Source organism: Cetorhinus maximus, chromosome 16 (genome assembly GCF_964194155.1).
Source record: "Cetorhinus maximus chromosome 16, sCetMax3.hap1.1, whole genome shotgun sequence".
NCBI classification, from domain to species: Eukaryota; Metazoa; Chordata; class Chondrichthyes; order Lamniformes; family Cetorhinidae; genus Cetorhinus; species Cetorhinus maximus.
In genome coordinates, this window is record NC_135894.1 from 68809958 (window position 1) to 68822713 (window position 12756).

General features: G+C 46.0%; 1 protein-coding gene across 2 annotated transcripts in view; it reads right to left on the reverse strand.

The window, feature by feature from the left end:
• Positions 1–12756, reverse strand: part of pla1a (phospholipase A1 member A) — a 61601-nt gene that overhangs the window by 16344 nt on the left and 32501 nt on the right. Inside the window, exons 7-8 of one of the 2 annotated variants that reach the window (XM_078559982.1) lie at positions 10371–10538; positions 2531–2620 (exon numbers count right to left, since the gene is read on the reverse strand). In XM_078559982.1, the coding sequence (XP_078416108.1) occupies positions 2531–2620; positions 10371–10538 (258 nt within the window). The remainder of the gene's footprint in view (positions 1–2530; positions 2621–10370; positions 10539–12756) is intronic. The other variant, XM_078559983.1, reaches the window with a different exon arrangement.

Consider the following 12756-nt stretch of genomic DNA (forward strand, 5'->3'; position numbering starts at 1 on the left):
AGGATTGGTTAACCAACAGAAAGCAGAGAGTCAGGATAAAAGGGTCTTTTTCTGGATGGCAAGCTGTAACTAGTGGGGTGCCATAGGGTTCAGTCCTTGGGCCACAACTATTTACAATCTATATTAATGGCTTGGATTCAGGGATAGAAGGTACTACAGCTAAATTTGTAGATGACACCAAAATAGGTGGGAAAGTAAGTTGCAATGAAGAAATAAGAAATTGACAAATGGATATGGACAGGTTAGATGAATGGGCCAAAATTTGGCAGATGGAGTTTAATGTGTATAAGTGTGAGGCTATCAATTTTGGTCGGAAGAATAAAAAGGCGACTTATTATTTAAATGGAGAGAAACTTCAGAATGCTTCAGTGCAGAGGGATTTGGGTGTCCTCATGCATGAATCGCTGAAAGCTAGTATGCAGGTACAGTAGGTAATGAAGGCAAATGGAATTTTGGTATTTATTGCTAAAGGACTAGAGTATAAAAATAGGGAAGTGTTGTTGCAACTGTACAAGGCATTGGTGAGACCGCACCTGGAATACTGTGCAGTTTTTGTCCCCTTACTTGAGGAAGGATGTAGTTGCATTGGAGGCAGTTCAGAGGAGGTTCACTAGATTGATTCCAGAGATGTGGGGCTTGTCTTGTGAGGAGAGATTGAGCAGTTTAGGCCTATACTCGCTAGAGTTTAGAAGGATGAGAGGAGATCTAATTGAGGTATATAAGATGCTAAAGGGGATAGACAAAGTAGACATGGAGCGGATGTTTCCCCTTGTGGGGCATTCTAGAACGAGAAGCCATAGTTTTAGGCTAAGGGGTGGTAGATTTAAATCAGAGATGAGGAGGAATTACTTTTCTCAAAGGGTCGTGGAACTCACTACCTCAGAGTGCAGTGGATGCTGGGACGCTGAATAAATTTAAGGAGGAGATGGACAGATTTTTAATTAGTAACGGGTCGAAAGGTTATGGGGAGAGGGTGGGAAATTGGAGCTGAGGCCGAAATGAGATCAGCCATGATCGTATTGAATGGTGGGGCAGGCTCGAGGGGCTGAATTGCCTACTCCTGCTCCTAGTTCTTATGTTCTTATGTTAGCTGCTTCTGCTGCTGCTCCTTTTCCTCCAACAGTTCCTCTATCTCAATGAAACTGGCAATGATGGTACCCAATGATAAATAAATCGAGCTTACTGAGGATAAGTGAGGCAAAAGAAAAATGAGAAAACTCAAACTGGAAACTGGAAACTCTCTGTAATTCAAGCAGCACAATGATATACTGATCCTGTGAAGCAAAGACATAATGTGAGTGTTACTTTGAATCCTGCTTCAGTGGTCCTGAAAAACCAACCCTGTTTTACTGGTGCATTGGGAGATGTGCGAGACCTGCAAGATCACATTAAAATGACTTTGGGATCCTAATTTTATCATAGGATTCCCATTTGTAAGTATTCACGAGGCCCATGCCTGTCTCAGGTGGGTGTCTTGGCTGACGAGAAAAAAATTTTGTGGTTAAAATGGCAGCCGGCTGGAATGCAGTAGGAATGGATTAGCAAATAATGTCTAGTGATTTTAACCTGTTAGGCAGGCAGGGTTAAAATCAGCCCTAGAGCCACAGGAAATCAATAGGGTCTGTAAACAGAGAGCAGTCAGGTTCAGAAGTAGCATGCAGGAGTAAAGTTAGAATGGTTTTGTTCATGTAAGACAATCCATTGACATGTTCCCATTATTTTGTATTACAATATGAGAAGAGTTGTACTAATTTTAATAACTGAATCCAATCATAATGTTGCTCTCTTTGTTCATATGCAGTTAAATGGTTCATATCTGGTTTCTTCTTACCAAATATTTTCTCAGTCCACCTTTGAAGCAAAAAGACATGTAGAAAAGACACAAATATTCAGGTCAGATTACAAGAAGAGTCTCCTGTTGCATCTCTGGGTGGTTATTATATGTTAGGAAGTACAAGCACGTTGCTAAATGTACAATGTTCAGACCATTTATGTGAGTGACTAGCCCCATTGCGTCCATAAAATCCTGGGCAGGACCCTAAATTTGTAACATTTATACATGCGCCACCTATTAAAAGATAAATATTGTGAATAATACCCTGAACCTTTAGTGAATCTCATTTTATTGTCAAGAACCAAAATAGCTTTCAAAAAATGATGGAAATTTTGATTTTGTCTGATGTGTCTAAAATTGAGTTGTTTGAGATTCTACTCTGAGGGTATAAAAAAATAAAGGACTACTCACCAGTCACAGTGGATTACGAATCAATAAGTCCCAATGGTACATCTGAGTTGTATATGGATTAATAAATTGCTGGGACTACGTTACAATGTTGTAACACAATCAAGAGTTCAAATGACACCATAAATCATAAAAGGAAAGCTTATTGAGTTCACCCTGGCTCCAAGGCAATCCAGAATCATAATGACCTCTGCAATGCACCATCATCCATCCATTATTAAAATGGATTCATGTTTAGAATGACAGAACATGCATACATCCGCATGGAGGAACGGTACACTCACTTACCACAGAAAGGCAGGTCACTTGATGTCATCAGATATGCTTTCACTTCCTTTGGCTGCTCATCTGCACTCAAGCCCCCACGCTCCAAAAGTCCTATATTGTGAAATCGTTTTAATTTTATATTTAACACAAATTTCCCATCAGAGTTAGGTAAAATGCATAGATGTTAGAAATAAATCAAAAGAGGATTGCATTTGACTTTGTGCAATAGTGGAAAACTGGTGATAGCAAGATGGTAGACTGTTTTACTTTTAACTTCAATGGAAATTTAAAAATTGGCAGAGATGTAGAACAGGCTGCTGATTTGTTTTTGTGCATTTAACCTATTGCACAGTCAAAATCTACCCCAAATCCTCAGGCCTATCCATTCCAGCAAGGGCTTTATTTAATTATCTCCCATGTCTGCAATTTTAAAACATAAGAAAATTAATATTGCTTTCATAATGTTACTGAAGGTTATTGAGTGGTAATTACTGAGTTAAAAAATGGCATGTTTCAAAATGTCTGTAATCATGCATCTCTGAGGGCAAGAATTCACCTCTGCATGAGGAAATGTTGTGAAAAAAAGTCAGAATTTCAGTTCCAGTTTCTAGTGGCGATATCAGATCGACATGGGAATTCCTGTTTCGCAGTTGAATTTGCATAAAATGTTAGCAGGAAAATGTAATGTAATGCTATAGAAATATTTTTTAGCGACATTGTATAAATTATCAAAATGAAACAAGTAATGATTCAAGTGGAAGGGAAAGCCATTGCAGACATTTTTTAAATAATTAACTCTGGGCGGGATTTTCCGTGCCTGCTGGCATCGAGCAGGTTTGGCAGCGGAAGCAGACAATATGGCGAGAAGGCCAAAAGTCGGTTTCACAGCACCGTGAAACCAGTTTGCAATCGTCCGCTCTGCCCGGCAATGGTGGGCCGCATTTTCTGCTTCGGTTGTCAGGAGCTTCATTGTAATATATCTGCATATTATTATAAGCCAGCTAGCCAGAACATCCCCCAACACGGGATCATCTGAGCATGTCAGGGGCAAAACACACCGGTGCAGAACATGTCTTGACAAGTGTGACGTGCAGAAGCTGGGACTTACCGCCAGGGCCTTGCTCACATTGCGGACATCGAGGAGCAGAAGATGCTGGAGCCCAACAGCAATGGGCCCCTGGAGGAACGGCATGCTGGGCGGATTCTCATTGACGTTATTCTACCGCGAAGCAGCTCACAGAAGGTGGAAAGATGCCGTTGAGGGTCTGCTCAGTGTCTTGGTCATGGTCTGCAATGGATGATCATCGAGGAGGTGGAGAGAAAGGTCCAGCTGTGTTTGGAAGAGGGAGATGTACTGGGGTGGGAGAGGAAGGTCTAGGTTCGACCGGGAGAGGAAGCTGTGTTGGGGCGGGGGTGGGGGGGGGGTGCGGGTGTTGAGGGCTGCAAGGTGGTGGGGGAAGCAAAGGTGTTGGGAGGAGCAAGAAGGAGTACGGGGGAGGAGGGGAAAACAGGGGAGAATACAGCAACTGGGGTGGTAGGTATAAGGGAAGGAGTTTGAAGGAGGGAAGGAGCCCAGAGAGGGGAAAGAGTCCGGAGAGGGAAAGGAGTCCAGGGGAGGAAGGAGCCCGGAAAGGGCTAAGGGTATGGTTGGAGGAAGAAGTAAGGGCGGAGGAAGGGGTCAGGACTAAGTTGGGGGAAAGGAGTCCGGTGAGGGTTGGGGGGTAAGGAGTCCAGCAAGGGGTTGAAGGAGTCGGGGTGGGGAAGAGTGTCTGGGGTGGGGGAGGAGTTCAAAGGGGGGAAGTAGTTCCAAGGGGGGAAGGTTCCAAGGAGGGAAAGAGTCCGGGGCGGGAAGGAGTCTGGGGTGGGGGTGGGGTGGGGGGCAATGTCCAGGTGAACATGCAAGGGACGGATCTGTGGAGTCTACCTCCCAGGAAGGATAACTGCCTCCTAGGGAGCAAACTGTGGGTGTGTGTGGTAGGAGGGAATGGTGAGAATGACCGAGGGCAGAGTGAAGTGGTAGGGTGGGAGGGTGAAGATGTGATGGTAACGGTAGAAAGGACATTGAGGGTTGTTGGTGGGGACTCAGAGGCAGACACGAAACCTGGGGGTGGGAAGGTGGAGGTCAGGGAGGTTAATGTAGATGGGGGTGGGATGTTTGGGAAGGTATGGAGCATGCACGTTCAGCCGGACATCCCTGAAGGAAAAAGGTTGTGTCTGGTAGGTGGTGACATTGGGGAGGTGGAAGGTGATGCCAAGAGGGTCGACAATGATGGGGGAAAGGGAATGAGTGACTTGGGGAGGGGAAAGGACAGGGGACCTCAGGCAAAAGTGTACTATTGCCATGCTTGTTAAATCGTAAGTGAAATGAGACTTGAGGTGGGCGAGAACAGGTGCTGCATGGGAGTATGATCAGTGGGTAGACGGAGATGCAGGTCAGCTCAGATGGACAACTGAAAGTGAACCCCAGCAGACAGCATTGAATTTGCTCAGGACATTGAGATGAGTGTGATGCGGGAAGGATCTGCGTGAGTGGGAGAGTGCTTGCACGAGTCCCGAAAGGCCCTGCCACACACACACTTCACCCTCCAGAATCACTCATAGGCCGACTGTGTGCAGCTGAACTGCTAGTTGGGGTGGTGGTGGGGGGGAAGGGAACGCAGGGGGCTGACTCGTGAAGCCTGTATATGAAGCTGAAAGACACCATTACACATTATTCAGTGAAAGTGAATATATTTTCAGATTGTAAAGTGACAAAATGTGTTCACCTGTGCAACCAACTGTGATCAGAATTTCTTAACCTTTCTGTGCCTTTGACTTCTAGGTGCTGCCCTGACATCTGCAGCAGGGATGGAGACAGCCTGTGCAATGGTTGGCTCTGTTGCCTCTGGTGATTTCGGCGTGCGCCCTCTGGAGAGCCGAGGCCTCAGGGGCCCCTGCTTTCTTTGGCTGTCCTCATGTGGGCCAGCTGCTCCCTCTGCGGTGACAGAGGGTGAGGTTGAGGGGGGTCACAGGCAAAGGGGACTCAGAGGGAGAGGACAGCCTCTGAGATTCCTGAGTGGTTGACCCAGATGTGACCAGCTGCCGCTCCTCCTCCCTTCGGATACCCGATGGCCCCGGCCTGACTCATCGAGGGGAAAGAGCACCTGGGGGGACGTCGAGGTGCCCTGTTTACCTCTCGCGTTGCCACTGAAGAAAGTTACCCATGGCTATCGTGATGGAGTGCAGGTCTGCATGCGTGTCTGCATTCTGCTGGACCAGGGTCTCCATGGCATCCAGCATCCTTTCCATGGAGACCTACATGGATGCACATGTGGGCACCACCTCATCAGAGAGCAGGTGAATGCATTCCTCCGACTCGCATGCCACTCTTTTGAGGGCTTCCAACAGCTCTGCGTGATGTTCCCCCTTCTTCTGCTGACTCTCCAGCATGAGTTGGAAGGCCAAATCCAGAGGCTCATCATCTGACTTGGACCTCACAGATTCCTCTTCCCCAGCTGTCCTCCGAGTGCCGGGAAGCTCGGCTGAACCTGCCTCCTCCTGCTGTGGACACATGTCCATGTGGTGACCACCAGATTGTGAACCCAAGCCTGCTCTAGACCTAGATCCTACCGAGGTGTGTGCCTTTGCGCTGGTGGAGGGTGTGGGTAAGTGCTGTGATGGGTCTTCCAGGCTGCTTATTTCCAGCTCTTTGAGTCCTCTTGGCTGGAGGTGAGGACGTGGATGGAGCTGAGGGACTGGCTGGCTGAGGGTGTCAGTCACTTGGCAGGGCTCCCTGTGAACCAAAGTAGAGATAATTAGTGCATGGCAGCAGAGTCAAAATCAGGAGAGAGAGCACTCACTGTTGTGCTGAGAGAGGGATGATGAGGTGTAGGTTCCTCATGTGGGTGTTCGCCATCAATCTCACCATCGCCGCAGGCACGGTCCACGTCCTCACCAGTCAGCACGATGGCACGCTCCTCAAAGTGACTGAGGGGCCTAATGTGGACCACTCCACTCCTGGTCTGGGATCTCTCCCTCCTGTTGTGAGCCAGCTTCTCCTGCATGAAAACAGATGGAGAGAGTGTGAACAAGACACATGGCACCGCGTGGAATGTTTGTGTGGTGAGCGGAGCCATGGATGGGATGAGGACACGAGCTCAAGAGAATATGAGCCTGATGGAGATGTGATTGTGTGTGTGAGAGTTAGTAGTGTTGTCCTTTGAGGTGTGAGATCCCAGTTGGTGTGTGGTGGGTTTGTAAGTGTGTAAGTTGAGAGTGATGAGAAGTGTGACTTACCCTGGCAGAATGGATGAGATCATTTATCCTCTTTCGGCACCGGGTGGCTGTTCTCTTTTGCGGGGCGTTGGCGCTGACCACCGCTGCCACCGCCTCCCATGCTGGATTGGTGACCTTGCCTGCTGGTCTTTACCCAGAGCGGGGCAGGAGGACATCATGGCGGGTCATCATGGCATCCAAAAGGTGCTCAGGGGGCATGACATTAAACCGGGATCTTTGGAGGGGGGGTGGGGTGGGGTGTGTGTGTGTGTGTGCGTGTGTGTGTGTGGTGGCTGTAGTCTTCTTGCCTTTCGGGGCCATATTGTCATTGCAGCAGTCTTGAGCTGGAAATGCCGAGAGGTGTGCACGTACTTGCACTTTAAATACAGTGCCCGGCGTGGGGAAGTGGCGAGGTCGCAGCGTGGCAGGCGAATGAGAGCCCATCCGCAATCCAAGCGGCATCTTTCCTGGGAATGCATGATTAACGTGGTGGGACAAAAACAAAAATTGCTGGAAAAACTCAGCAGGTCTGACAGTATCTGTGGAGAGAAAGACAGAGTTAATGTTTCGAGTCCATATGACTCTTCTTCAGAACTGATGCGATGGGATTGGGACAATATGGCGTGAAAAGCTGCCATTGTGGCTGGTGGGAAAAATGTTCCTTTTACCGCCCGCTACCACACTTGGTGCAAATCTGGGACGATTTCACCCTCTGTGTGCCTGTGGAATTGTCCCAGATTTGCACTAAGTGCCATAGTTGGGGTGAAAAAGAAGGTTATACCTGCTGGCTGCAATGGCAAAATGCAATTTCCTGCCGTATCATCCCAATCCTGCCTCATTAATCATACATTCCCAGGAAATATGCTGTTTCGATGACGGGCAAGCTCTCGTTTGCCTGCCAAGCCGTCACCTCACTGCTTCCTCACGCTGAGTGCCATGTTTAAAGTGCAGCTGCACGCACACCTCTCTAGCCCAGGACTCCTGCAGAGAAGACATGGCCCCAAAAGGCAAGACGATTGCTGCCCCCTGATACAATGATGCATCCCTGGAATGTCCTTTGGATGCTGTGGATGCCCGCCGTGATATCCTGTACCCCCACTCTGGCCGCAGGAGGTTCAGCAATCCCACCACTCTGGCTTGGTAGGCGATGGCAGTGGTGATCCGTGCCAATGCTACACAGAAGAGGTTGGCCATCTAGTGCAGAAAGAGGATGAATGATCTCATCTGTGCCGCCAGGGTATGGTAACCATCTCATCACTCTAAACTCTCACAGTCAAGCCCATCATGCATTCACTGGCATCTCACTCACTACCAGCTCAAAGGATATCACCACTCACTCTCTCGCACACACATCTCACGTCTCTCATTTGGCCTCATCTCCTCTGGATGCTGCCCCCTCAGCCTTCACCATCCTGACGCCACCTGGACAGATCAACTTGTGCCCCCACACACCCTGGGATACCCCCCTTCCTTAGTACAGCCCTCACCCTGCAGCATCTTCCCTTGCCTGAGGCCACTTCTCTCCACAAGGAAGACCTAGCCCTGCAGCCGTTGAAAAGCCACGCCCGCATTATGGCTGGTCTGGTAGGTCAAGATCTGCCTGTGAGGCCCCCTATGCCTGCAAAGCCTGGCGTTGATGACTGCGAGTCTCCCTGAGGCAAGGTAGGCAAACAAACCTCAAAGTCCCGAGCGAAGTGCAGCCCGCCAGGTGCACGTCACTTATGTACAGTTGTGAAACACGTCAGCGTGCAATCATGCCGACATGCTCAGATGATACTGCTTGGGGGGCTGATTCTGGCGAGCTGGGCTTACATTGACATGCAGATGTCTTACAATGAAATTCCTGACGTATGAACGTGAAATGTGGCCCACAATTGACGGGCAGAGGTGACGATTGCAATCTGGTTTCATGACATTTTGAAACCGATTTTTGGCCTTCTCGCCATATTGTCCGCTCACGCTGCCAAACACGCCCACCACCAACAGGCACAGAAAATTCCACCCCGTGTTTTTATAATTGTAATTATTGCATGTTGAGAGGTAGTAATATTGTGAGTTGGCATTAATTGAGTGGGTGTTAACTATTCAGCTGGCTCCTGGGTGTATATGTTGTATATTTTCTGACCATTTGCTGCTTCTTTATGAATACTTAATATACATGGGCAGATGCACTGCCCTAGATTTATTCTACTCTCTGGGCAGCACTTCAAATCTCAGCTTTTTAACACAGACGTTAATTTGTTCATTTTAAGTATATTCACATTTCTGAAAAACAGAAAGAGGGACTTAGTTTGAAAATGTTTATTCATATGAGAACTTCAGATGGTCAGAATGCATTCTCTGGTATTTCAAATGCACGTTCTACAAGAGCCAGTCTTAGAGGCAGCAGGAGACCACAACTAGGCAGTTCTAGAAACACGAGGTGATTATCAGCAATAAATATCAGCCACCTCAACAGGGATTCAGTCTCAGATTTGTGTCAGCTGCAACCCACACAGCAGCACCTGGATGGCACTCAGACGAAGTAAAAGTGACCAATCCACTAAACTGCTACATCATCTGGCACGCCCAGCCAACAGCACGAGACTTCACTCAGTTCAGACAGCACGCAGGTCACTGCTGCATTACTGAAGGAACAGGTGCTTCCATTGCGTAGTTGCAGACATAAGTTTAACAGTGGCTTGGAGCACCAGTTGGAGCAGGGAAACTGATTTTGCCTGTTGTACAGTATCCTCAGAGCTCAAGGCACCAATGATTCCAAACACATCACCATCTGTGCACCTGAAGAGAGGATCCCTTCCTTTTATCAACAGGCAGGGTTACTGCTTTCTGAACATTCATTAATGATGGTGCCAGATGCCTGCAAAAAATAAGTACTTAACTTTTTTTATTCCCCGTCTCCCTGTCTGCTCCTTCTCAGATCCTCAATCTAAGCAGGGCTAGCTGCAGGGCTTGAGGCATATTTGTCCTAAGCATTGCTGTGATTTGGCATCAGCCAAGTGTAGTGAGTGCAAAATAAAGTAGGAGCTACCCTTACATACATCCTTCCTCATTTAGGAGGAGGCTCCATGCTGGCTGTGTCAGAAACCAGGGGAGTACCTCATTGATCAATGTCCTAGGATGTCCATAGGGCTCCTATTCGACTTTCAGGTCCCAATAGGTGAGGCATTAACCATGCATACACCATCTATCATACATAGATAGAGCAGCCTAACCAGCAGTTCTTAAATGGAATCCCTGCAGGCAGTTCAGAAATAGGTTAATTAAATAAAAGCAAAATATTGCCGATGTTGAAGATCTAAAATAATAACAGAAAGTGCTGGAAAAACTCAGCAGGTCCGGCAGCACCTGTAGAAAGAGAAACAGAGTTAATGTTTTGAATCCAAAATGACTCTTCTTCGGAACACAGGTTAATTAAATATTTTGAATGATTTTTGTGAGGTAGAACGAGTATTATTAGCAAACATACTATAATAAAAACAGTTTTGATGAAAGCTTATTGAATATGCTAACTCCTGCCCAGATGCTACCTGACCTGCTGAGTATTTCCAGCATTTTCTGTTTTTGTTTATTATGCTAATAAGACATGTCAGTACTTCTTCTGTACCTATGCGTGGACAGCGCTGCAATGAGTGATTATAGCAATCAGTGCATTCCCCATTGGTGAAGTGTTCATAAGACTGACAAGGGAAAGCCATCAATGGACAATGATTCTTGATGGAACTGATATACAGAAAAACTGCTCTGATGTGATCACAGATTAAATACTTGTACACTGAAAAAAAGAGAGACATTTGTGAGCAGGGACAGCATTCTGTTGTATCACCATTACTTTGAAGCTTAAACAACTCGATAAATTCATCACACTTTATTACTTAAGATTACTGTATATTGTACATTTCTTTTGGAAAATTATTTTAATTTGTCAAAAGAAACATAGGAGGACATTTGCTGTGGGAAAACTTTTTTCGAACTATTAAACTAATAAATCATGATTTTTTTGTATTACTTATTCTACTTTGAATTTGCCTAAGATAGTGAGCTATGTAAAACTCAAAAGAGAAAATTCTCTGAGCTGAGGCAGTAATAGAAATGCCTTAATTGGCCTTAGCACCACTGGGCTAGTGAGAACAAGAAAGACAGGGTTGCTACTCCTGATCGCCATCTAGCTGGGAAGTGTATGTGTATGAACATGTGAGAAGATATGGGCGAGAGGAGAATCAAACACAGCTATGTTGTCCTCTATTAATCAGATAGTCTGCCTGCACTCGATACCCAGGGTCACACCCGAAGAATAAGCACTTGGGGGCTGACATACCTTGGAAACTACACCCCAAAAGAAGAGGAGGGTGGATAATTGGAATAAATTCTGATGATAATATATTCCTTTGTTCAATAATGACTTCTGAATTATAATCAAATATTATAAAACCATCACTTTCTCAAGGACAATTAGGGATGGGCAACACACACTGGCCCACATGCCATGAAGCAATAAAAATAAATAAATAAGATATTGACTAATTTCAATTGGTCAACAAGATCTCCATTTACAAGATGATTTGAGAAAATGTTGATATTGTATCCTTCTAGTATTAGTAAATGCCTATATGTCCTTCAAACATAAGCAAGCTATATGATTCCTAGATTTTAAATCTTTGTTCAAACCAACCCATGTCTAGTTATGCGAATAAAAAGTAAAATGAATAAGAAAGGCAATAGAAAATAAAAAGGGTTGATCACAATGAAAGATGCAAAAGAAAAGTATAAAGATAAATAAAAACAGAAATGGAAAATAATGTAAAGAAAATAAAATACCTATAGAAAAGAAAAACAAATAGAAATGAGAGTAATAAAATTAAAACCTGAAAAAGGATGTTTGTGATTACATAAATGGATATAAACTAAGAAGGTATTTGGATTGCATGATACATGTGAATTTTATGGGCAGGATTTTTCGACCCTGACACTGGCGGGCATCATCATGGGGTGGGGTGGGAAAATTTGGAGAGCCGTTAAAAGTCAATGTCTCTCCAAATTTCCCCATCCTGCCTGCGACAATGCCCACTAATGTCGGGGCCAGAATATCCTAGGGGTATAATTTATCCTTGTATCCTATGTAATCACAATTACATCTCAGCCCTTATGTTCCAAGTTGTGAATAATTGGTCTGTAGTAAGTGCAGTAACAAGATCTAGCGGTCAAAATTTTGCCCTAGCAAAACTGGAGTCAATGGGAATCAGGGGGAAACTCTCTGCCGGTTGGAGTCATACCTAGCACAAAGGAAGATGGTTGTGGTTGTTGGAGGTCAATCATCTCAGTTCCAGGGCAGGAGTTCCTCAGGGTAGTGTCCTAGGCCCAACCAGCTTCAGCTGCTTCATCAATGACCTTCCTTCCATCATAAGGTCAGAAGTGGGGATGTTCGCTGATGATTGCACAATGTTCAGCACCATTTGTGACTCCTCAGATACTGAAGCAGCCCATGTCCCTATGCAGCAAGACCTGGACAATATCCAGGCTTGGGCTGACAAGTGGCAAGTTACATTCACGCCACACAAGTGCCAGGCGATGACTATCTCCAACATAGAGAAGCTAACCATCGCCCCTTGACATTTAATGGCATTACCATCGCTGAATCCTGGGGGTTACCATTGATCAGAAGCTGAATCGGACGAGCCATATAAATACTGTGGTGACAAGAGCAGGTCAGGGGCTAGGGATTCTGTAGTGTGTAACTCACCTCCTGACTCCTCAAAGCCTGCCCACCATCTACAAGGCACAAGTTAGGAGTGTGATGGAATCTTCTCCACAGTGCAGCTTCAACAACACTCAAGAAGCTTGACACCATCCAGGACAAAGCAGCCTGTTTGATTGGTACCCCATCCACAAACATTCACTCCCTCCACCACCGACACAGCGGCAGCAGTATGTACTATCTACATGATGCACTGCAGGAACTCATCAAGTGTCCTCAGACAGCTCCTTCCAAATCC